The sequence below is a fragment of the Mauremys reevesii genome, linkage group 4 (assembly GCF_016161935.1).
Source record: "Mauremys reevesii isolate NIE-2019 linkage group 4, ASM1616193v1, whole genome shotgun sequence".
In the NCBI taxonomy this organism is placed as follows: Eukaryota; Metazoa; Chordata; order Testudines; family Geoemydidae; genus Mauremys; species Mauremys reevesii.
In genome coordinates this window covers 145,654,828-145,680,486 of record NC_052626.1, presented here as the reverse complement: position 1 = coordinate 145,680,486, position 25,659 = coordinate 145,654,828, and the positions used below count along the sequence as shown (strand labels likewise).

Below are 25,659 nucleotides of genomic sequence, written 5' to 3'. Positions count from 1 at the left end.
TACTCCTTCCTAGTCATTTCCCATTTTGTATGTGTGGAACTGATTGTTCCTTCCTAAGCGGAGTACTTTGCATTTGTCCTTACTGAATTTAATCCTCTTTATTTCAGACCAATTCTCCAGATCATCCTGATTTCTAATTCTCCAAAACACTTGCAACCCCTCCCGGCTTGGTATTGTCTGCAAACTTTACATGTGTGCATTCAGTACCATTCTCCAAGTCATTAATGAAAATATTGAATAGTTGTGAGATCCAAGACCGATCCCTACAGTACCCTCTAGATATGCCCTCCCAGATTAAACCAGTCATAACTACACTTTGAGTATGGTCTTTCAGTCAGTTGTGCACACACCTTGTTGTAGTTTCATCTAGACCACATTTCCCTAGTTTGCTTATGAAATTGTCATGTGGAATTGTGTCAAAAGCCTTCCTCAAATCAAGCTATATCCCATCTACTGTGTCCCCCCTTTTCACTAGGCCAGTAACCCTGTCAAAGGAGGAAATCGGGTTGGTTTGGTGTGATTTGTTCTCGACAAACCCATGCTGGCTATTCCTTATAAACCCGATTATCCTCCAGGTGCTTACAGACTGATGGTTTGTTTAATAATTTGTTCCCGTCACTTTCCAGCTATCAAAGTGAGGCTGACTGGTCTATAATTCTCCGGGTCCCTTTGTTCCTCTTTGTAAAGACTTAGGTCGACATCCCAATTCTAGGCTCCGCTTGCAATTCCCAAAACTCCCACCAAACCCTTTAGGCACCTAAACAAACTCAGCAGCTGCATTTTCTGGGTAAAAATTACTTAGGGGCCTACACCTCTGCCTTTGTGCATGCGCACAGCTGCCTTATCCTAGGCATCTGGATGGTGATATCCAATCGAACCCCCGGAGTGATTCATGAATCAGGGAAGATGGTAGGTGAGGGTGGGTCCTGATCCGGTAGATGTGCTCAAAGGCGAACTACTGGCTCAGGGCCTATTCAAAATCTGTCTGGAGGAGGAGGAGGACAATGTGGGTGACTCTACTGTCTAGCCCAGTGGTTCAGACACTTGCCTGGGATGTGGGAGACCCATGTTCAATTCCCCACTTGGGGAGAAAGGATTTGAACAGAGGTCTGCCCCATCAGAGGTGAGTGCTCTAACCCCTGCAAGGTGGGCACCTCCTCCTCTGGCTATTTTGTGGGGAGCGAGGCACCAGCTTAGCTCATTCTCCCAAGACACAGCTGAGGCACCTAAGCTGCCTGGCTCCAGGAGAGGAGTTCCCATTCATGGATTGCCAGGCAGAGCTCAGTGACAACTACAAGGGGTTTGGCCATCATGCCAGAATGACCCCATACTGACAATCTACAATTGTTCTCTGTATACTAGTGCATGGAGAGAGAGGCCCCGGGCATCCAAGGAGAAAGTAGTACAACACGGTATCTAAAACCATCCAGGCAAGCCAACAGCAGGCTCAAAGGGGGGGCTCAAAATAGGTGTGGATGGAATCCACTCATAACCACCCCCTACCCAAGCTTAGTTTTGGAGAAAGGAGATGCTGATGATAGTGACGGTATGTGGCTCAGGATACAGGCAAAGGACTCAGCATCTATGGAACACAACATAAGGCACAAGATACAAGCAAGGCTATATACACTGTGCGGGAAAATGCGATCCTTGAATGGACAAAGAGGAAAAGTGAGTAGGAGGGAGGTGACTTGATCTCTATATACAGCAACAGGCATAGCTGCCACGCTGGCGTTGTGTTGCGGTAGCAAGTGTAGTGTAGACGTACGCCCAGTCTCTTCCTAGCGGACGGCAGGGAGCAGGCGGCTGGGGACAAGGGGCTTGCTTAGAGATTCTTCTGATTTACCCCACAAACTTCCAGATACAAAGCAACGTGTTCCCTAGTGAGAAGCCATCAGGGGGTGGGGGGGAGCTTGTGTTGGGAGCTGTGGTGTCACAGCTGTTCCCAGAACAACCAAAAATATACACAAACCTGTTTTGCAATAGGCACAACTGCCTTCACAGGGCAACATCAGGTGTCATTGACAGCACACAGGGTTAATCAGGTCAAGGATTGAGCGTTTGGTTCGATCAGCCTCTTGGGAAGGATAAGTAAAGGCAGATTTTCATTGCCCTGTAGTTCTCTCCCTTTCAGTGTCCCCTAAAAGCCCCACACTTCTGGGATACCGTCCTTAAGAAACCCACCGGCCAAGGCCCCATTCACGCTGCAGAGAGAACTGGGATTTTTGTAACGGGTTGGAGGGACTCTCAGGCTTTACCAGTTACAAGTCAAACGGGGCGTTTTCTGTTTTCCAGTTCACACTCTGCAGATGTGTTTTTCGGAGTAAATTGTGAAACATCCTGGGCAGCTATTCCACACTGGCCACGCAGCAAGGACTATGTGTTTTGGGCATGGGGGGCAGGGTTGTTTTGTTTTGTTTTTCAGACACTCTCAGCAGACTGTGGGATGTAGTCATGGGCAGGAGTAGGATTTGAATGACCAGTTGAGGGTACCTACCACACAGGAAAATCCCTGTGTGCCTAGGCACTTGCAGGAACCCTGGGATGGACTGAGCAGCTAGAGATGGAAGCTGTGAGTTAAGATGCACCGTTGGTAACATTATTAACATTATTTGTGCACATGAGCTGTATATTCAGCCAATAGCACACGAGTCAGTTAGTGCATGGTAGAAAGCTGCTGAGTGGGGCATGACTGATTTAGTCCTGCTGAAAGTGTGAAAGAGGGTCAGTTTATTAATTTGCCAATGTGCCAGTTAGATTTAAAGCAAACTAGATCCGTTGGATAGGGGGTGTGGCCAATATTAGAATGGAATCTAATAGGATAATCCCTTCCTATTGAATGCAGAGAATGCTAGTTCAGTCATTTAACACTAGCTTCTCTTCAGGTCAGCGTTAAACTTGAACAGTGTCTTTCCAATCAGGACACTGGTTATTCTTAAGCAGTCAAGAATGTATGAATTCACCGAGAACCACCCTAATGTAGAACCACCAATTCACCAATCCAGTGTAGATACAACCACCCGTTCTGGGGATGTACTGAATATACACAATACAGTCTTGCGAGCATTGAGGCTCTGCAGTCATTATCAATGAATAATACAAGTCACCAAGGTTTCTTATGACATTTATTATGACATCAGGCATCGGTACTTTAGTACTTGACACATTATGGCAGTTCCAAGGAGGTACTTATCTTTAAGGCACTTTGAAGAACTACTTGAATGGATTGGTCCAAAATAGACAAATTTAGACTATTAAAAGCAATTGATTAAAGTTATTGTTTTAAATCTCTCGCAGGCCCGTTTGTTTGTGTTTATAAAGGAGAGCGTGCTTATAGCATTAGTGAAAATCTATAGTGTTGTTAGGTGATGTCTCACTAGAGAATACTGACTTACTCAATACAACTTTCAGTTATGTTAAAGAACAGAAGGGGAAATACAATCTTTGAAATGAAATCTCACCTCTTCTTCTTATCCTGTTAACCCTGGATAAGGGGGAGAATGCTTCCAAACATCTGGGGCTACTGCAGCTTCTTCGAGGGTTCAGTCAACCCTAGAATCCTCCCACAGGGTCTATAAAACTGAGGTCACCCTGACTCCAGTCCTTGTTGGAGGGGGGCCTCCCTGTAATTTCTACTGGTCATTTGCCAAGGGAGTGCTCAGATTTCAGTTCAGTTTCTCTGCTGCTTCCATGGGTAACCAGTAGATGGCGGTAGTGTGCAACAAAAGTCTTCAATCCTTTTTCTGTCAGAGTCTTTTTATGTTTGATTCATTTCAAGGACTGTATTTCATATTCACCTGCCTCATTTATTGCATGCAGTGTAGTTGTACCCATGTTGGTCCCAGGATACAAGAGAAACAAGATGGGTGAAGTGATATCTTTTATTTGACCAGCTTAAGACTAAAACACATTTTTACTGAAATATTCTAAGCAGAAAAGTTATTTTGGAAAATAGTTCCTGTTTAATACGGTTGATGTGGCGCAAAGGAATTTTGTCAATATCACTTTTCACAGCAGACTTAGCGCCCCATTGCCACCCTTCCTTCTGCGCTGCTGCTGACCTCTGCGCTAGCAAGTCTGCTGTGAAAAGTGATAGATGTTTGTTTGTTTGTTTGTTTGTTTGTTAATTTCACTTTTCACAGCCTCCCTGCGCTGAAGGCAGCGCTGCCACCAGCAGCAGCACGGGAATGAGAGTAGCCTTATTTCTCTAGCATCCTGGGACCAACACAACTACAACTACACTGCATGCAATAAATGAGGCAGGTGAATATGAAATACAATCCTTGAAGTGAATCAAACAAAAAGACTCTGATAGGAAAAGGATTGAAAACTTTTGTTATACACTACCGCCATCTACTGGATACCCCTGGAAACAGCAGAGAAACTAAGCTGAAATCTGAGCACTCCCTTGGCAAATGGCCAGTAAAAATAACTTATCACCTCGCCCATCTTGTGATGTTGTTTATTGGAATTTCACCCCTTTTAAGCAATTTCTTTTAATAATTCAAGGCTGTACGCTGGTGAGGTGGTTATATCTTTCAATCTTCCGTTTTGTGCTATCCAATGCCTATTGCTTCTGGAGTGCAACCACCATATACCAAGAAAACAAACAAAATCCATTATAGTCTTCTAAATTTGGTGGATAAATTCCATACGTTCTTTGATTGTATAGACGCATTTCATACTATTTAGTTCTCACAATAGCCCAGAAGATGTTATCTACATAGAGAGAGAGAGTTTATCAGATTCACAGAGCAGACAAGTGCGCAGCTTCTAAATTTGGGGTTGAAGACATATTGATAGGACAAAACAGGTCATCCATGGTATATTTGATTGATAAGCACAGCAGATGTATAGTTTCGCATTTGGGATGAAAACATGTGCTTTGGTTCTCGGGGTAACAGTTTGCGCTATAAGACCTTCAGTCTCACATGATATGAACCATTTTCTTATTGTCCAGGTGGATCTTATTTGGGCTCGTCTACATGGGGAATTTTACCATCACAAATATACCTGGTTAATTATACCACCATAAGTCCCTAGACACAACCAGGCTCTCTCTGTTTTTGGTTCCTGCCAGTCCCTGGCAATCACTTTCCCCCCAACACCTAATAATATTACCTTGAAATTTCCACTAACCATCTCGCTCCAGTGAAACATCTCTTCCTTCCTTCACCAGCTCCTTCCCCCTCCCAAATCTCACACCTGTCACCATAAATAAGCCGCTACTACCCATCCATGAACTTTGAACCTTGTAATTTTTAATATATATGAGTGGAGAAGTGCCCCACTCCAAGAAAACAAAGTACCATGCCAATGGTTTCTAGCTTGTGTGGAGTCCCTATTGCGATGCTAGATCGCATTTCATCTGAACGCATTTAATCTGAACTTACATTTATGGCATCGGGTGTTCAGCAAAGTTTGATTTGACAGTGAAGCTTTCCAACACTTGCTGCATTTGTGAGGGCTCCGTTGCCGGTGTGTATAACCAGATGCTGGGAAAGGGCAATCTTCTAACAAAAGCTTTTCCTACACTGGGGACATTTATAGGGCTTCTCCCTGGTGTGGATCTTCACGTGCTTAGTCAGGTTTGATTTCTGCCTGAAGCCTTGCCCACATTCAGTGCACTCATGAGGCTTTTCCCCCGTGTGAGTCTTCTGGTGCTGGACAAGCCCCAATCTCCAACTGAAGCTGTTCCCATAGTCCAAGCAGCCGTAGGGTCTTTCACTTGTGTGGGTCCTCTGATGCACCAGAAGGTTGAATCTCTGGGTGAACCCTACCCTGCACTGGAGATATCTGTGGGAAGTTCCCCCATGTGGGTCATTTGGTGCTTCCTAAGATATGAGCTCCGAGAAAACAGTTTCCCACAATCGGGGCATTTATAGGATTTCTCTCCCATGGGGCATTTCATCAGGTGGTGAACAAGGTACGATTTGAGAGCGAAGCTTTGCCCACATGTGGTACATTTGTGAGGTCTCTCTTCCTGGTGCCTTAGCTGATGCTGGGACAGGCTGTACTTCTGACGAAAGCTTTTCCCACACTGGGGACATGTGTAGGGTTTCTCCCCAGTGTGGACCTTCAGGTGTCTGGTCAGGGTCGATTTTTGCACAAAACTTTGCCCGCATTCGGTACATCTGTGAGGTCTCTCTTGCCGGTGCATTAACTGATGCTGGGAAAGGTTGCATTTCTCACTAAAGCTTTTCCCACACTGGGGACATGTGTAGGGTCTCTCCCCTGTGTGGACCTTCAGGTGTCTAGTCAAGTTTGATTTCTGCACAAAGCTTTGCCCACATTCCCTGCACTGATGAGGTGTTTTCCCCGCGTGGGATCGCTGGTGATGGCGGAGCGCCGAGTTCCCCCTGAAACTCTTCCCACAGTCGGGGCATTTATGGGGTTTCTGTCCCACGTGGGCTCTCTGAGGATTATGATCATCACACCCAACAGGTCTCTCCTCACCCACGGGGTCTCCCTGCTGCCATCCTGCTCCGCTGGGGTCTTCCCACTCAGGGCTCCAGGACATCTCATTCGGCTCTGCTCCTGCAGGCTCTTCCTGCTGTGGATTCTCCTCCTCTGTCCTGGCACCTGCTGGGACAGAGAGAGAATCCAGCCGGGGTCGTTCCCTGTGCCGGGGAGAGGGGCACAGGGGTTTGTTGCTGAGGAGAAAACTTGATGGGCAGGAAACAAATCCCCCAAACCCTTCCCTGAGGGGAGAGGAGGGGCCAGTTCTGCCCCAATGGCCCAGCTGAGCCCTCTGAGAAAAGTTGGAGGAGGGGAGGGCTCCTGCCAGGGGTGGGAATCTGGGAGTGTCACCTGCTGTGATGACAAGGACCTGCTGGGGACGGTACTGATAGAGACAAGGTAGAACAGAAGGGAGATAGGGGGGAGACCCTGGCAGCTTTTCCCTTTCCTCCCGGACAGTCTCTGAGCCGGTGTCGCTCATTCCTCACCTGTGCGGGCGCCTCGCAGGGTCTCCTTTCCTCAGGGCCCTGGAGATCCGGGACCCTCAGCTCTTCCCCTCGCTCCATTTGAGAGACCATGGCCAGGTCGGGGATGGGGAATCCTGCCCGGGGGAAAGAAACAGGCGAGATGGCGCTCGGTGAAATCTCCCCCCAGGGCTCGTGACGGACAACTGCTCCTTGATTTTAACCCCAGCCCTGCTCTCTGCTGGGGGGAAGTGGGATCTGCATTGTGGGGTGATGGTCTCTGTGCTGCTGGGTCTGGGGGATCCAGAGGCCAATGCCCCAAAGGCATCACACGGGCTTCAGAACCTCCCTTCCCCCCTACCCCAGCTGCTAATCCCTGAGGGGAAAGTGCTCCTCACCCGGTGAGATCAAAGGCTCTTCTTTATTCTCCTCCTTCACCTCCCTGCAGATCTTGCCCTGCTCTGGGGCCAGCGCTGCCCGCTCTGCCCTGGAGGAACACGCAGCCTCCTCCTCCCAAGTCACCGGCTCCTGGAACAACAAAGACCCCCGCTCAGCACCTGCAATCCCCGCCAGACCCACTCGCTCCCCATCAGCCAACAAACCATCCGATGGGAGCTCCTGCCATGCGGTCCTAGAAGAGAATGGTCTCATGTCCCATTCCCCACCCCCATTAGCCAGCCAGTCCTGCTGCCCTGGGGCCGGATGGGAGCTGGTGACGCTGGTGGGAACGTGGGCAGGATCTGCTCCGTTTGGTAAACTGGGCACATGCAAACACAATGTGTTTCAATACATCCAGATGAAAGGGTATCCCCCTGGGAACAAAGAATACAGGCCTTACTGACCCCACGCGGGACTCTCATATGGAAATCACTGATTCTGACAGGGATTCTGGTGTCATTGTCGACAGGCCACCGGACATGAGCTCCCAGTGAGATGCTCTGGGGAAAAAGGGCCAATGCCATCCATGGCTGTTTAAACAGGAGCGGGGAGGAGGGAGGTGATTTGACCTCTTTGCGTGGCTTTGGGGAGACCAATATTAGAAAACAATGTCCAAGGATGTTGACAAACTGGAGAGGGTGCAGAGAAGAGCCACAAAAATGATTCAGGGGCTAGAAACGATGCCTTACACGGAGGGACATGGTTCACTCTGTTTAGTTTATCAGAAAGGTAAAGGGGTGACTTCAGAGGGAGAAAATTCATCAAAATGTAGGTTCTACTTTCATACACCCCCCCCCATACTTACACACAATGCATTATTAACCTGTGGAACTCATTTCCACTAGATAGCACTGAGGCCTGGAGCTCAGTGGAGGATCAGATAGCAACATGGATAATGAGAACCTCCCTAGGTACGCTACTAGCCCAAGTGAAAAATGTTTCTAGGAGGAATCTGCTTCTGGGCACAACCCAACAATTAGCTGACAGGATTAGGAAGACACTTGGATGAGGGGCAAATTGTGCCACCTTTGTCCACTACTGGATTTCTTTCATATTCCTACGAAGGGCCTAAATATTGGCCACCGGCCACCAGTGTGGCTTGTTCCTATGGGGATTGAACATCATGGCAGATGGTGAAAGAAAAGAGAGCTGATTTTGGCGAGGGGCAAAGGGAAAGAACTCATATCGCAGTCTTGGTCTACATCAAAACTGACGTCGACCTGGCTGTATCGCTTGGGGCTGTGAAAAATGTCTTGAAATCTTGGCAGAATTCTTCTGCCAACCTCGCTACCGCCGCTCGAGGCGGTGGATTTGCTACAGTGACAGAAAACCCCCTTCCATCACTGTAGTGTCTGCACTACACCAGCAGAGCTGCAGCACTGGAGTTGTGCTGCGGTAGCACGTGGGGTGTAGACATACCCCCAGTCTCTTCCCAGCGGACGGCAGTGAGCAGGCAGCTGAGGAGACTCCAAGGGGATCCATTTTTCAGAAACAAGGGATTCACCCCCCCACACACCTTCCAGACTCAAAGCAATGTGTTCCCTAGTGAGGAGCCATGGGGGGGGGGGGGAGGGGATGGGGAGGGGTCTTTTGTTGGGAGCGGCAGGGTCACAGCAGTCCCCAGCACAGCCAAAGAAATACACCAACTCGCTGTTCTGCAATAGGTACAGCTGCCTTCACAGGGCACACTAATGCTTAATGAACAGCACGCAGGGTTGATTAGGTAAAGTAGTGATTGTTTGGTTCCATCAGCCTATTGGGAAAGGAAAAGGAATGGCTGCTTCGTGGTGCCCCTGCAATCCCCTCCCCTAAAAGTCCCACACTTCTGGGACACCGTCCTGCTCAATCCCTATGAAACCGACTGGCCGACGCCCCATTTACACTGCCGAGAAAACTGGGTTCACATCCAGCACTCGGCCCAGCGGCGTTTGTAGGAGTAAACGGTGAAATATCCTGGACTGTTTGTCCACGCTGGCCAAGCAGCAGCTCCCTCCCACAAGGACGTTATTTAGTTCAGACACTCACAGTGGACTGTGGGATGCAGAGCTAGGCGAGGAAGTAGGTTGTGAATCACCAGTTACAGGAAGCAGCCACACAGGAAAACCGCCGTGGGCCCACCACTTACAGGAGCCCTGCGATAGACGGAGCGGCTCAGCGCTGAAGCCGCAGGCTAAGACGGGATGGTTGGTAACCCATTGTTCACCATGTGCTCTGTGACAACGAGCTGCATTTTTATTCCATAATGCTACTTGCCAGTTAGGAGCATGGTAGCAAACTGCTGTCTGGGTGTGGCACGACTGATTTACTCCTACTCGGTTGTCACCTTAAACTTCCCCCAGTGAGGGTTGGTCAGCACAGGGTATTTTACAGGCGTCCGCATACAAGTCTAATTATAACTCTAACTTCCTGGGTGGACACACTTATTCTGGAATAAGCGTGTCCACTGGGGAAGTTATAACCAGTATTCCCAGAGAGGGATAATTATACTAGTAAACCTCACGGGGTAGACGTGCCCTAAGGTGTGTTTAAAAGATACACACGCACGCACACAGAAACACACACGTATTCCCACGCCTACGTCATCCCACTTTCCAAATGGTCCGTACCTCCACTGCAGTTTCTGCTCTAGTTTTCTACCACTAGTGCCCTTGTGATCACTTCTCTCCAACATCCAATCATCTAACCTTGAAACTCCCCCTAACTATCTCCCCCTCCCACCCTCGGAGAAAGATCTCTTCCTTCCTCCCAAACATAGGCTCTGACCCTCAGGGCTGCCCAGAGTGTGTGTGTGGGGGGCAAGTGGGGCAGTTTGCCCCAGGCCCCACAGGGGCCCCCAAGAGAATATAGTATTCTATAGTATTGCAACTTTTTTTTATGGAAGGGGCCCCCGAAATTGCTTTGCCACAGGCCCCCTGAATCCTCTGGATGGCCCTGCTGATCCTGTGGGTGCTCAAGGGCTGGAGCACCCATGGGAAAAGTTAGCAGGTGTCTAGCACCACTGGCAGTCAAGATCCCCCTTTCCTCCCCCCCAGTGCCTCCCGCCCACCGGCAGCCCGACAATCAACTCCTTCCCCTCCCTCCCACCGCCCCCTGGCCCCCATCATCAGCTGTTCCATAGCATGCAGGAGGTATTGGGAGGAGAGGAGAGGGGACAGGGTGCACAACGGCAGGAAGAGGTGGGGAAGGAGTGGGGCAGGGAAGGGTGGGGCCTGGGGCTGAGCGGGGGTTGAGCACCCCCAAGGAAAATGGGAAGCTGGTGCCTGTGCTCCCAATTCTCACACTTATCACCATCGATAAGCCGCTACTACCCACCCAGGCTCTTTAAACCTTGTACTTTTTAATACGTATGGGGGAAGAAGTGCCCCTCTCCAAGCCCAGGAAGTACCACACCGTGTGTGGAGTCCCTATCGCAATGCTAGAGCTACTGAATCTGAAGTTACATTTGCTGCATCACGTTTCTCTCCCATATGGCGTTTCATCAAGTGTTGAACCAGGTTCGATTTCTGAGTGAAGCTTTTCCCACATTTGGTACATTTGTAGGGTCTCTCCCCAGCGTGGATCCTCAGGTGTCTAGTCAGGTTTGATTTCTGCCCGAAGCCTTGCCCGCATTCGGTGCACTCATGAGGTTTTTCCCCCGTGTGGGTCTTCTGATGCTTGACAAGCCCTGATCGCCTGTTGAAGCTCTTGTCACAGTGGGGGCATTTGTAGGGTCTCTCGTTCAGGTGGGTCCTCTGATGTGTTAGGAGGCTGAACCTCTGGGTGAACCCTACCCCGCACTGGGGGCATCTATAGGGGCGCTCCCCCGTGTGGGTCGTCTGATGCTTCCTCAGGTCTGAGCTCCAAGCAAACTGCTTCCCACAATGGAGGCATTTATAGGGTTTCTGTCCCATGTGGCGTTTCACCAAGTGTCGAACAAGGTACGATTTGAGAGCGAAGCTTTGCCCGCATGCGGTGCATTTGTGAGGTCTCTCTTGCTGGTGCGTCATCTGATGCTGGGACAGGCTGTACTTCTGGCTAAAGCTTTTCCCACACTGGGGACATGTGTAGGGTCTCTCTCCAGTGTGGATCCTCAGGTGCCTCGTCAGGGTGGATTTCTGCCCAAAACGTTGCCCACATTCCCTGCACTGATGAGGTTTTTCCCCCGTGTGGGATCGCTGGTGGTGGAGGAGCGCCGAGTTCCACCTGAAGCTCTTCCCGCAGTCGGGGCATTTACGGGGTTTGTGTCCCATGTGGGTTCCCTGAGGCTGGGGGTCATCACACCCAGCAGGTCTCTTCTCCCCTGGGGGGTCTCCCTGCAGCCATGCTGTCCCACAGGCATCTCCCTGCTCGGGGCTCCGGGACGTCCCAGGTGGCTCAGCTCCCACGGGTCCTTCCCACTGGGGATTCCCCTCATGTGTCCTGGCACCTGCTACGAGAGAGAGAGAGAGAGAGAATCCAGCCGGGGCTCGTTCCCTGTGCGGGCGAGAGGGGGCAGCAAAGGGGTTTGTCGTTGAGCAGAAAACCTGATGGGCAGGAAGTGAAACCCCCAAACCCTTCCATGAGGGGAGAGGAAGGGCCGGGGCTGCCCCAGAATCCCAGCTGAGCCTTCAGAGAAAGGCTGGGGGAGGGGAGGGCTCCTGCCGGGGGTGGGGTCCAGGAGTGACACTTGCCGTGAGGACAGGAACCTGCTGGGAATGATACAGAGCGAGTGGAGGCAGAACTGGGGGGCTCCCGCTGGCTCGGCTGGGATCCCACCTGTTCCCTTCACTCCCAGCCGGTGTCGCTCACTCCTCACCTGGGCGGGCGCCTTTCGGGGTCAACCTTTCCTCAGAGCCCTGGAGATTCGGGACCCTCGGCTCTTCCTCAGGCTCCATCTGGGGGATCGCGGCCGGGTCGGGGATGGTGAATCCTTCTGGTGGGGAGGAAATGGGTGAGACGCACCTGGTGAAATCTCCCCCTAGGGCTTTGTATGGAGAACATGCCCCGATTTTAACCCCAGGCCTGGTCTCTGCTGGGAAGACGCAGCATCACCATTTGGAGGGTGACTGTCTCTTGCTGCTGGGCCTGGGGGCTTCACAAGCCACATGCCCCCAACGCAGCCTGATTACTCAGTCACTCCTGCCAACCCCCACCCCCAGCTCCTGAAATGGTTCCTCACCCAGCAAAATGAGAGTGTCTTCCTTATTCTCCTCCTTAACCTCCCTGCAGATCTCGCCCTGTCCTGGATCCAGCTCTGCCTGCTCTGCCATAGAGGAACACACAGTCTCCTCCTTCCACATCACCAGCTCCTGGAATAACAAGGGCCCCCGATCGGCATGTTATGGTTCAGTTTAGCCATCCCACAACCAGGCTCAATCAGGCTTCATTAGTCAGAGGCCAAAAAGCACAGCACAGATTGTCCTGAAATTATTGGCTTACCTCCAATCGTATTTATTCCTGAGTTGTTTACAACAAAAGGAAAGTTCTACTCATCCCATGATATTAACGAAGGTTGACGTACCAGTCCTCACCAGTTTCTTATCTTGTTTTGAACATAGTTCTCTAAAGGTCAGCAACCCTTAGAGACACGTGCCTTGGTACTGAACAGATATTTGTTAAGCATCAACAAAACTATTCGTCTTATCCTGTCTCTGTACCTGACACTGAAATTGCAACACTTCATATGTGCCCTCAGTTAATCAATCTTAGCATAACTGAAAAGCACCCTGGGAAGAGCTTAATATGAATACAATTCATAGTCACATAAAGCATGACTATAACACATGCTATTGATATAGATTGGCATTATGGATATGAGATTGGTTAACACGGAGACCTCATTGATTTTCTCGTAGCTCCATTTACGAGTTGCCAGACACAGAGGTGTCTTGTAGCAGCCAGACTCAGATACCCGGAGGCTTCTGGGTTTCGCAAGCCTCAGATATCCTCATTCTGATAGGTCCTGCTAAGCTTCCAACCATCCAGAGAACAGAGGCACAGGTAAGCAGCAGAGTGATTGCAACCGTTTAGCTCCCATGAGCTTTCCACAGCAAAGTGGAAATGGTAGTACAAGTACAAAGAATTTGGAGAGTACGCTCATGGATATACATCTGCCTTATTTGCTTTGCACAGCCACTTTATACAATCATAGTGGAGTAGTAAAGCAATTCCCATTTTGTTAATCCATCTGTTTGCAAGCTGCTTTCACATTCCTCAGCAGGATTCCATTCCTTGTACGGAAATTGCCTCTCTAGTACTAGCACAGGAGTTTTGCAAGCCGCGGTCTCTCCCTTCACCTATGGCCTAAGCACTGCTTCAGTTTGGTCACCAGGAGCTGCAACTCTAGCCAGATCCACTCCTTCCCCGCCAGCCTTCAAACCGTCAGATGGGAACTCCTGACCCGGAGACTCTTGTGCCATTCCCCACCCCCATGAGCCACCCCGTCCCCCCCATCTAGGAGGAAAAGCCAGCCAGTCCCCTGTCCCGGGGCCAGATCAGAGCCAGTGCCTCCCCGTCCCAAGGTGAAAGGGCCCGTGTCCCATTCCCAGACCCCCTTCAGCCAACCAGTCCCCTCCGCCTCATGGGTGGATTGGAGCTGGCGCCCCCTAGAGGGGAAAGGCCCCGTGTCCCACTCCCTAATGATTTCACATCCTTACCTCCTGCTGCTGCCATATTCCGGGCTCTTGCTTGGCTAACTGGAAACCCTCTGCCAGAGCCACAGCCTGCTCCCCGGTCTGGGGGTGACACCCCCCTACCCAGCTCTGGATCTCCTGGGGCAGGATGCTCAGGAACTGCTCCAGCACCAGCAGCTCCAGCATCTGCTCCTTGGAGCGCTGCTCCGGCCTCAGCCACGCCCGGGAGAGGAGGTAGAGGTGGCCGTATGCCTCCCGGGGTCCCTCAGCCTCCTGGTAGCGGAACCCCCTGAAGCGCAGACGATGCATCTCCATGTCGACGGCTCCGTGGGCATCTGGCTCTTCCACTTCCTCTTTGGGAACCAGGCCACATCCCGGTGGGGGCTGGAACGGGAGCCTGAGAGCGGCTGGGGGAGCCACCTGGGCAGCCATGGCCCGTCTCTGAGCCGGAGCACGGCCGTATCTGCCTGGGGATCGCCTGGCATCAGCAATGGACCCCCTGCAGCACCATCCGTACAGGGGTGGGGGACACGTCCAAGGGGGGATGAGATCAGCCCAGGGGATGATCACCTCTAGGGAGAGAAATTAGAGCCACAGAAGGAATGAGACACACAGGAACAGCCCCCTGTCCCCAGCCCCAGTGTTGTGGGGAGAGACACAGACCCAGCCCAGGCGCCCCCAAAGTTGGTGACTCTTTCCCTCCTATCACCTACGTACTTCTGCACGCCTGGGTCCCCTCCTGGCCATGTGAAGTGAAAATCAACCAAAAAAGTATCATTATTAGGACTTGTAGCCTGATCTACAGATTATATATATAAACTTAAGAATCCCCAATTATCACTTTGAGGGTTGACAGGTTCTTGCCCCCAAGATCAGGCCCTGTATTATTTAAATTATTATATAGTTGGGAACCCCAATGTGCACAGTTGCAACACTCACATTATAGGAACTCTTCTATATTGATAAATATGGTCTATTAATACATTTGGTACAGTCACAAACACCCCACTCAGTAAGGTAGGTAGAGATACTACAGAATGTACCGCTCCACAGCCATATACTCTCACCATCCCTTGCAGAACATTACTATCAACTTCCCCGTCATCTCCAGTGTCCAACCCAAGGACATCATCTCTGTCTCCTACCGCTCCTAGGCTGGATGAAACTTTTGTAATATGATACGCTGCCGACACTATGTTTGATGCATATTCAGTAGGGATATTTCCCTTTTTCCTTATTTGTATATCCTCGCCTTTCCAATTTTGGACTGTCTTTCTTCTGTGGGTTAGTATATCAGTGATCTCAACTTATCATCATATCTGTCAATTTGTTTCCATGGCCCTTTAGTGGTTAGGTATCTGCGGATGTAGCACATGTACCTGTTATGTATGTAAATTTGTTGCCATGACACTTCTGAAGTTGGATCATGTACCCGTGGTCAGAACTTCCCCTTAAACATTCTATTTTCAGCTCCCCAAATACTTGGGGTTTTCCACTGGGCCGTTTATCTGCGCAAAGTTGAGCTGTTCAGAGTTCATAGGCCTCAAGCCTTATGCTAACTGGCTGAAGCTAACGTCTTACAGGATTCAGGCCTGTAGGTTCCTTGCATTACTGCTGAATACGTAGGCGCTGGAGACCCCACAGAAAACACCCACCAGCAGCCAGCTACCCCTCTCCCCCCAGTGCCTCCCGCTGATCAACTCCTCCCTCTCCCTCCCGGTGCTCCCCACCCGCTGTGATCAGCTGTCCCATGGTGTGCAGGAGGCACTGGAGGGGGGAAGGAGCAGCGGAGGGGGCGCACTTGGGGAGGGGATGGAACTGGACAGGAAGAGGTGGGGCGAGAGCGGAGTGGGGGCAGGAAGAGGAGGGGTGGGGCAGAGCCTTGGGGAAGGGGTGGAGTGGGGGCCTGGGTGGTGTGTCCAATAGGCTGGGGAAGGCTGTGCCTCCTCAGACAACCCCACATGGCCCCAGCCATGCTCCTCTCCGAAGCCACCTCCTCCTTGCCCTTCCCCCTGGCCCCAGCCCAGGCTGCTGCTCCTCTTCAGCACTGCTGGGGCTGGAGCTAGGGCGGCCAGGACTTGGGGGGTTGGGGCTGCCTAGTGCTGCGGGGGCCCAGGTGCTGAGTTGGGGAGCTGGAGGTGGTCAGGCTGCCCACTCTGTGCTTGGGGGGGCTGAGGTACGGGGGGCTGGTGGCCCTGCAGAGGGGGGGTTCCGGACTCCTACAAGGGAAGGGGGTGGAGCTGCAGCGGAGGGGGGGCAGCTGGGGGTTAGCGTCCACCAGCCAGCACCTGCTGCCCATGAGTGGGGGCAGGGCTGGGGGAGGGGGTGTCAAGCACCTCCAGGAAAAAGAGGAAGCAGGCGCCTGTGGCTGAATATAATGCAAAGCAGTGAATATAATAAAGGCAAGGCAGCCCTCTGGGCTACAGACTCCTCACCTGTGTCCTGTTCCTAGATCAGCGGTTCTCAAACGTTTGTACTGGTGACCCCTTTCCCACAGCAAGCCTCTGAGTGCGACCCCCCCTTATACATTAAAAACGCTTTTTTTTATATTTAACACCATTATAAATGATGGCGGCGAAGCGGAGTTGGGGCTGGAGGCTGACAGCTCGCAACCCCCATGTAATAACCTCACGACCCCCTGAGGGGTCCTGACCCCCAGTTGAGAAGCCCTGTCCTAGATCCTGATACACAGATCTTCAGGGATCTAATTACAAGCCCCCAGTGCCTTCCCAGAGTTGAGGGAAGAACCCAGGGGTCCTGGCTCCCAGGGGTCCTGGCTCCCAGCCCCCACTCCCCTGCCAGAGCCAGGGAGAGAACCCAGGAGTCCTGGCTCCCAGCCCCCCCACCCCCGTTCTAACCACTAGGCCTCTGGTGACCCAACCCAGTGTGTCTAATATCTGTGCGTTGCCCTGGAGCTGGCTGAGTTGGGGGCACCCTGCTGGGTGTGTGACACACACACACACACGCTCCCTGCAGCTGGCTCCGATCCCCTCGTCCCCGGCACCTCTTCCTCCAGGCAGCGATTTCCTGCCTCTGCTGCCGTTTCTCTCCCTCCCTGGAGCCGCCTCTGGCTGCTTCTCCCCCCCGCGCCCAGCGCCCCCACTCACCGCCCGGCCCCGCTGCAGACGGAGACTCGCCCCTGCGCACAGGGAGTGACTCCGAATCCAGGCGAGGTGCAGGGGGCTGGACAGGAAGGAGCTAAGGTCCCTGCACTGTTTACAACCGCCCCTTACAGCACCGCTCTGGGAAGTGGCCAGGCTCAGAGCTCATTGGTTTTAACCCTCTAATTCTCCAGCCCGCAGGGGAGCTCCCAACAGGGAAAGAACCAGGGAAATCCAGAGCCTCCTCCCTGCTCCATTATCAAGCCAGACCTCCCTGGATCAGACCAATGCTGGGCCCCTAGCCAGTATACTGCCTCCAGCTCTGCCCAAAGCCAGCTGCAGCAGGGGATGATGTGAGAAACACAGTTGCCAACTCTCACCCTGGGTAAATAAGCACCCGATTGCCACAAGAAGCCCAAACTCAAGCTAATCCCATTTCAAAACAAGCCAATCCCTAAGAACCCCAGTACTCTACATGACTAGATCCCCCCGCCCCCGGCCTGCAGTCTGGGACTGTGTTGGGCCCTCTGTGCACCCCGACTCTCTCCCCCCTTGCCCCCACTTGCCAGGAGCCGATCAAAAAAATAAAAATAAAAAGCAGCAGCAGCAACATACCTGGTGTTTTCTCCCCTTGAAAGTACTAATTGTTGGGGTTTGCTTTAGAATATTGAGAAGATGTCAAATAACCCAGCCTCAATCAGCTTTATTAGTCAGAGACAAAAGAGCCCCACCCAGAAAGGAAAGGGTAACAGGCAGAAAGGAAAGGGTTAACCCTTTATCACTCTGATCTGGGAAGCAGAGACTCATCTATCTTCTCTGGCAACATTCAGTCTTCTCCAAAATCATCAACTTAACCCTCCTTGTGTATATACCTCAGTTGTTTACAACAAAGAAAGGCTGCACCCAGTTTTTAATGAGTTGCCTATCTTGTTTTGAACACAGGGTTCCAGGTGTCAGCAAACCCAGCCCCATCCTGCACTAGCCCTAGGTGAGCCTGCATATTGGTCAAGCATCAACAACATCATCTCTCTTCGCCTTACCAAGCTGTACGGCCTGTACCCAGCACATCTGGCAAACTTCAGCACAACATACATTGAGTATCGGGCAGGTCCCGCATGCACAAGGAACTGGGATTACACACAGTTCCCTGCAGGCTTGGCCTCAGTGAAAAGCATGCTGGGAATCTGATTCACAGTTACACACTGTTAACATAAGTATAAAGAATATAAAGCCCAATAGATAAATATGCATTGCCCCCTCTCCACCTGGTCACCTTCTTTAATGCCAATCTGCTTACAGGTTTTGAGGGACAGGTCTGGGTTCTTCTGGATCCTGACACCCACTCAGCAGGGTGTAGCGTCTTTATTTTTCCTATGAATTTATTTGGCGATGCGTCCACCCCACTCCCTCCTTCCTGGCAGGGTCACCAGGGCAGCTTGGGAGGGGAATTCTAACCACAGGGTAACCCCCACTTACTTGCCAGATAGTTGGAGACTTCCAAAAAATAACACAAACAAATGCAATGTATTCAACACACTAATTATATTAAACAGAAGACAAATAGAACATAACAGGGTTCACCGGTGCCTGCACTGCTAATACCTGTGACTTTCCCCAGCAGTCACATGATTCGATGTAGCAAATGTAAGATTAGTGTCCCGTTGGTACGTGTACTTTGTTGGGGCCCTTGATGACCTATGACCACAAAATTCTTCTCTGCCGTGGTTTAGCAGTTTGGCTGGCTGGGTTCAGTTCAGCTCAAAGGACTCACAAGTGGGAGAAGGTGGTAAATCCCACCACAGGTTTAATATGCAGCAGGTTATAAAATCCCCAAACCCTCACTCCCTGGCTTGAGGATGCAGTTCAGGGAGTAGGGGGTCCCCAAAACAAATTCCCTGACTGACTAACTAAAAGATGGTGCCCTCGCAAACTCCACGAATGATCCTCAGGTTCAAAGATGACTCTGGACTCCTCAATCACTGCAGAGGGGCTGATCTCTGCTGGCCAGGATCCTCCTCAAGCAGGAATAAGGCTGCTTTGATCCCAGGATTTCCCCTCACCACAAAGGGGTGCAGGGCTCAAGGTGCAGATTACACAACTGTACTAACATCCAAACTCTTGTCTCCTGGCCCAGTGCCCAGACACACTCCCAGCAGGCAGCAGCCCTGGACTAGCAGCCAGAGCAGCCAGAGCAGCGCTGACCATGTGGGGACTGGTCTCACCGAGGGAGCTGGGGGGCGAACTCAGCCTGGCTGGGGAAGTTTCCCAGCAAAACTCTACAAACTGGGAATCATCAGTGGAGAAGGAAAAGCCCAGCTGAGGGATCTTGCTGTCAGGTCTCTAGAGGCCAGTTCCCAGGGGGGACCCTGCATGCAGGCCTGGGACTCACCAGCTCCCCACACAGCCAGTCCTGCCCTTGCCCGGGCTGGCTCCAGCCTCTCCAAAACGGCTTCTCCCCTTTCCTGAACTACCTGGGAAGGGCTTCTCGCTCCCTAGTGGTTGCTGGGCAGACTCTGAGTTTGCCTTGGCTCCCCCTCCCTACCAGGGACGGTGTGCCTCTCCCTGAGCTGCCAGCAGACAGAGCCCCCAGAATCTAGGTAATCTCCTTGGGTGTGATAGATAGAAAGATAGATAGCCTATCCTATCTAACATTATACAAAGTAATCAAGTGACTTCTCAATCTTCTTTCTGATAAGCCAAACAGACTGAATCCTTAATTTACCATCATTGTGACTGAGCACATGAAAGGATCCATACAAACCTCTCAGTCGGCTTGCATGTGTGTGCTCTCCTCGCGCGCTGTCCCAGCTCGATGCTGATAGCTGGTTTGGTAGATCTCGCTAGTACTGCCCCGTGTGGTTAAGTGCTGAAGGCTGGAATGTCGTTGCCTCCGTAACACTGTTCAGGCTGCCCAGTGCTTCTGTCCTTGGAGTAAGTGCTATTGTTACAGTAACGCCTCACTTAACGCTGTAGTTATGTTCCTGAAAAATGCAACTTTATGTGAAACAATGTTAAGCGAATCCAATTTCCCCATAAGAATTAATATAAATGAGGAGGTTAGGTTCCAGTGAAATTTTTTTCGCCAGACAAAAGACATTATATACAGTATATGTTTTAAACAATTTTAAACCAACAGCTAGTCTAGACGCGATAAATCGATCCCTGCTGGATTGATTGCTGCCCATGGATACAGCGGGTAGTATAGGCATACCCTTATTTTGTCAAACCGCCGTATCTTGTACTAGATGGGAATGTATTGGTACTAGCTGAAATATGTTTATGTAACTATCTAGTGCCTCGTATACTAGCAACAACTTTGCCAAGTTCACGTACTGAACAGTGAACGTGTAAGCATGTGCTTTAAGAGATGGCCTGACTTTGGTTTATGGACTCTGGTTCAGACTTCAGACCAGACCCAGTGCTCCAGGCTGGCTCTCCCTCTCTCTCTCTCTCTCTCTCTCTCCCCTACATCAGCCTCTGCAGTTCTGGCTGCAGCGCTCGGCCTTAATTCTGTCGTAGGGCAGCAAACTCCTCAGGGTCAATCCGCAGTGTAGGGTCATCTATTTTTTCTTTTCAATCAGTACTATTAAAAATCATTTCGGTTTTTGGCGTGAGGTGGAAGTTGGCCCGGAGCTGACAACACAGCTCCTTTCTCTCTCACAAACACCCTCTTTAGAGAAACTTTGCAAGGACCTGAGAATTCAGACAAGTCAGGCAAAGGACTTTGAGAGGCTGGTTTTATTAGAAGTACTACAAGAGCACGTTGAGGCCCGAGGTGAGATCAGGGTTGTCATTGTGCTGGGCACTGCACAGATAAATTGTGAGAGACAGGCTCTGCCCCAATCAGCTCACAGTATATTATTATTCTCTCCTTATTATAGGTGGGGAAACTGAGGCCCAGAGAGATTCAGCACCACCCCCGCCATAAACCAACAGACCTCACTCCTGTCCCAGAGCTGGAACCCGAACCCAGGAGTCCTGATTCCCAGCCCTTTCTCCCTCCTGTAACCCACTAGACCCCACTCCCCCTCCAGAGCCAAAGATAGACCCCAGAAGTTCCAGCTCTCAGCCCCACCTGCTGTAACCATCTAGCCCACACTCCCCCTCCGGAGTCAGGGGGATGGGGGGAGAGCCCCGTGCTGGGGCACCAGGGCGTGTGTGTGGGGGGGGGGGGGTCGAGCCAAGATCTGGGGCAGTGTGGGGTGTGTGTGTGGGTTGCAGGGGAGCCCAGGGCTGGAGCAACAGGGGGTGGGGGGCGAGCTCAGGCCTGGGGTGGGGCAGCCAAATTTTTTTTTGCTTGGGGCGGCAAAAACTTAGAGCCGGCCCTGCTCAGGAGGCCAAATTAACTCAGTGGGGCTGACTGGCTCATCAGGGAATGGGACATGGGACCTTTCCCCTCTAGGGTCTTGGGCTCCAGTCCAGACCTAGGGCAGGGGACTGGCTGGCTCAGGGGGCCAGAGTATGAGACATGAGGCCTTTCCCTTTCAGGAGCACTGGTTTGGCTCTTGGGGGTGGGGATGGGACACAAGGCCTCTCTAGGGATGATCTCTCCTGTGTCTGTCTGTCCTTCTCTCCCCACAGGCACCCAGTCCCAGAGCGGCAGCTCCTTCCAGCTGGAGATGTCTCAGGATGGATTCAGCTCCCTGCTGTCCCCTGTGAGTGATGCCTGGCCCTGGTGCTTGTCCCATGCTGCGGCCCTGATGGATTTCACACCCTGTGCTGCCCCAGCCCTGGGCTCTCCCCCCGCCCCCGCACCCTCCTTCCACCCCAGCCCTGGGTCACTGGTAACTTGCTTCCAGGGCGGGGCATTCAGCAGGAATTTTGGATGTGCACAGAACACAGACAGGACTGGTTACCATATGGTTACAGAACTACAGTAAAATTGAACAATTTTCAGCTTGTGTGATTGGAGGATATCTGGATGCATATTATAAGACTGTCCTACATAAATGAGGAAAAGTTGAGGTGCCTTTATTATTCTTTTGTTCCACTCTTTGTTTCTATGGGGAATTTGCCAATGCAATATCACTGTCTTCCTTTTAAACAAATAAAACTAAAAGGCAATGGCCGTTGAAAATAGCAATTCCAGTCCTAATAACCACTGGGAAGCATTTCTTGCTCAATGTTATCCTACTTTTTCTACAGCAAGTTACAGTGGATCAGTATATTTGATTTGGGAGAAATGAAGTAACAGCTGCCCAAATTGAGCTTGAGCCCTCCTGAATTTTGCGGTGTTCAAATCTGGAAGGCAGGCGCTAGATTCCCTTTCTGAATATTAGATACATCTGGAAAGGAAAAGTCAATTTCTGCTTCCATGGCTCAGGAGTGGAAATCCTCCTGCGTGCCTGGTACTGTATCTAAAGCTGCCCAGGTCCAGTAGAGCCTCCCCTCACTTACTTTTCATTTTAAATTCTAGTGGGATCCACGTACCTCCCTTGCTAGGCTTCAGATAGAGAGGGGCACTGTCCATTCATTCCCCACAATTCCTTCTTTGGGAGCTGCCAGGCCAGGTCACACCAGTATCCGTAATCCAGTCTGGGGATGGCTTCTGAAGGGGATATCTGGGCCAAAGCCTTCTACTCCATGGGCACACTTGTTCCCCCTTCACAGTGCCACCCGGTTCTAGCAGCGAGCTCTCCACTCACAGCAAGCTGCAGCATGAGGTCTCAGCTACCTCCCCCCTCCCTTTCCTGTTGATAGTGGACAAGAGAATGCTGGGAAATGTAGTTCTTTCCCTGCTCCAGTGCTGGCTCTATAGGCAGGGAGCTAACCAAGGAACTACAGCTCCCAGGCTGGATCCCTGCCAGTTGCCGCCCCTGCAAATGGGCTGCCCCAAGCAGCTGCTTGCTTTGCTGGTGCTTAGAGCCACCCCTGCCCCTGAGCAGTACATTACAGGAGCAGCCAGATTTGCTAGCAGTTGCTAGCACTTCACCCTGGAGCTCAGATACTCTGGTGATGGGCACAGAATGGACTATTTAGAGGGATAGTTCCTGGGTCCCTTTGTGATACAGAATCCAAGCAGCTCCCTGGCCCATCGCTACCCCAGGAACCTGTTTACACAGCCCCAGGGCAAGTGAAGTGCTTCTCCCTGGTCCAGTACCTTCAATGGCAAAGATCTTCTCCTGCAGCTGATTCTGGATGCCCCGGAGGGTGTCAAAGTCATTCACCTGGAAGATGTGCTCGTTGGTGGGATGAGAGGCGATCTCTTGGAGCTCCTGCTGGGCACTAGGCTGGGAGAAGGCATCGCCGATCTTCAAGAGGCAAAGGTGCAGGAGAGACCAGGGAACAGAAGCAGAAGAACATAAGCATGACCAGACTAGATCAGACCAATGGTCCATCTAGCTCCTTATCCTGTCTTCTAAAAGTGGCCATTGCCAGGTGCTTCAGAGGGAATCAGAAGTGAGCCATCCTGTTGTGCCATCCCAGCATCTGGCAGTCAGAGGCTTAAGGACACCCAGAGCATGGGGTAGCATCCCCGACCTTCTTGGCTAACAGCCTTGGAGGACCTGTCCTCCGTGAATTTATCTAGTTTTTTTTAACCCAGTTATACTTTTGGCCTTCACAACTTCCCCTGGCAATGAGTTCCACTGGTTGATGGTGAGTTGTGTGAAGAAATACTTCCTTTCGTTTGCTTTAAACCTGCTGCCTGTTAATTTCATCAGATGACCCCTTTGGGGATTCCAGATCTAGCTGCTCCAATAAGTCATTTATGGCATCTACAGACTTTATCTCTGCAGCCTGTCCTGAGGTGACATGTATCCGGTTAATATGGGGATCGTTGAAATCCCCCATTATTACCGAGTGTTCTGTTTTTATAGCATCTCTAATCTCCCTGAGCATTTCACAGTCACCAGAGTAAGTCACAGCCAAGAGCCCTGGGCAAATACCCACCCGTGTCTCTGTGTGCACACGCACACACGTCTGTTTTATTATCCCCTAGTGCTTGCAGTGCGTGGACAGTATAAAAGACCTACTACTGCTCTATTACAAGGCTTGGGGAGCATCTCCCTTTAGCTCGTATCTTCACAGAGTTACAGGACCAGGGTTCTAGACCCAGCTTCCCCCTGGATGCCACAGAATTAAATTACACATGAATCCCATTCCATCCAGCCTCTTGTATCCTGGCTCATATCCCTTTCTGGCACTTATGCCAGGTGTGCTGGGCTCCCACGAGGGAGATTCTTCATTGTTAAAAATACACTTCATTTTATTTGAAGTGGGGGGCTGGTACGAACCAGAGGGGGGAGTATGGAGATAGATAATTAATGTAGACAACATCTCTACCAGTAGATGGTGCTAGATCTTTAACTTAGTGTTACATTGTTGTCTTATATGTTATTATGTTGTTCAGTGATCTGATGGGCTGGGGATTGGAGGTTCAGTCTTGCCTGTGTGTGCTGGAGTTGGTATTTGCTGTGTCCCAATAAGTCTCTGTGCTTCTGTAAGCAAGTGTTACAACTGGTGGCGGCAGCAGCAGCTTCAAGATGGCAGAAAAAACACTTTTGCCTGAGAAGAAATGTACTGGGCATGCAGATGAAACGAATCTGTGAGCCCTTGACAGACGCTGAGCTGTTGGTCGTCATGAATGACAGGACGGATGAGAAAGCAGTTCAGTACCTAGCATGCTCTTGGATGGTGATGCCAAAGCATTTTACCATCAGCTTCCCAATGCAGCTCAGGGTCTTACAGACAAATACACAAATGCTTCTCTGCTGCTCTGATGGAGGATTGGTCCTTTTGAAATACCGGAAGGAATGGTAAATGAACAGAGCTGGAATCCCTGCACAGTTATTTGCGTGCATTACATAGATTGTTTGACAGAGTTTTCCCTGCATCACCCTCTCTGGGAGATGGCTGGAGTGAAGCAGAACCTGTTTCTCCAAATCTGGGAGTGGCAATGCAGAGAGGGGCATATACCCAGTGCCATGCCATGAGAAAATCATGTGTGAAATGCCAGTTTATAAATGGTTTAAAAAGGGAACTTCTTAGCCTGCTGGATAAACTGGATAAACCTATAGACCAGATTACCCCCAGAGTTCAAAATGAGGAAGCAGAAATGGGGGTTTCCTTAAAAATATCAGCTGTTAATTCTCAGCCTCCTGTGGGTCAGATGAGAGAGATGGTTTCCCAGGTGGGTCCCAGACCAGATGGTATTTGGAGGCAATATGGGGGGAAAGGTGTAGTGAAAACATGCTGTGCTGGCAAACCACACACGTGTTTATTACATTTACTCCTGGCTTAAGGTAAAGCAATGCTCAGGTTATTGATTAAGCATAGACTAGGCAATAGCGCACGTAGCCCCTCTAATAGCTCACGTAGTCTCTTCACCATTCATGATATATTGCACAAAGGGAGATGGCTGTGGGGGAACCAATCAATATGTTACAAGTAACTATGATCTCATGCTCTTTGATCTAATTACTAATAAAAACCCAGCTCAAGAGAGCTCGGGACGCCTGCTTAACAAACCTCTTGACTCCGCGTCTCCTTGATCCCAACATCTGGTGACCCCGACGTGATTCACCGGATCCCGAGGACCCCTGCTCATCCGACTGGAATAGTCTAGGTGCACCCGCTGGAAACAGCCACTCGTGAGTATGGGGAGCG

At 51.0% G+C, this 25,659-nt stretch overlaps 1 protein-coding gene and 1 long non-coding RNA gene across 5 annotated transcripts; both read right to left on the bottom strand.

The window, feature by feature from the left end:
- Window positions 1-4,465: 4,465 nt before the first annotated feature.
- LOC120403144 (zinc finger protein 436-like) lies at window positions 4,466-20,003 on the bottom strand. Of its 4 annotated transcripts, none has more exons than XM_039533916.1 (7): window positions 19,814-20,003; window positions 13,976-14,523; window positions 12,499-12,628; window positions 12,136-12,252; window positions 10,802-11,769; window positions 7,322-7,451; window positions 4,466-6,582 (listed from the first exon to the last, which is right to left on the bottom strand). In XM_039533916.1, the coding sequence occupies exons 2-7, from the start codon at window positions 14,381-14,383 to the stop codon at window positions 5,777-5,779; spliced, it is 2,559 nt and encodes an 852-aa protein (XP_039389850.1). In that variant the 5' UTR covers window positions 14,384-14,523; window positions 19,814-20,003; the 3' UTR covers window positions 4,466-5,776. The 4 variants fall into 4 exon arrangements, with proteins under 4 accessions (XP_039389850.1, XP_039389852.1, XP_039389849.1 ...); XM_039533918.1 differs by lacking the exon at window positions 19,814-20,003 and adding an exon at window positions 17,059-17,240 and having other exon boundaries at window positions 12,136-12,249; XM_039533915.1 differs by lacking the exon at window positions 19,814-20,003 and adding an exon at window positions 17,059-17,236.
- Window positions 4,466-24,116, bottom strand: LOC120403239. The gene is made up of 3 exons (XR_005597497.1): window positions 24,106-24,116; window positions 23,692-23,694; window positions 4,466-4,926 (listed from the first exon to the last, which is right to left on the bottom strand). It is a non-coding gene; the product is annotated as an uncharacterized LOC120403239 (long non-coding RNA).
- Window positions 24,117-25,659: the final 1,543 nt, after the last annotated feature.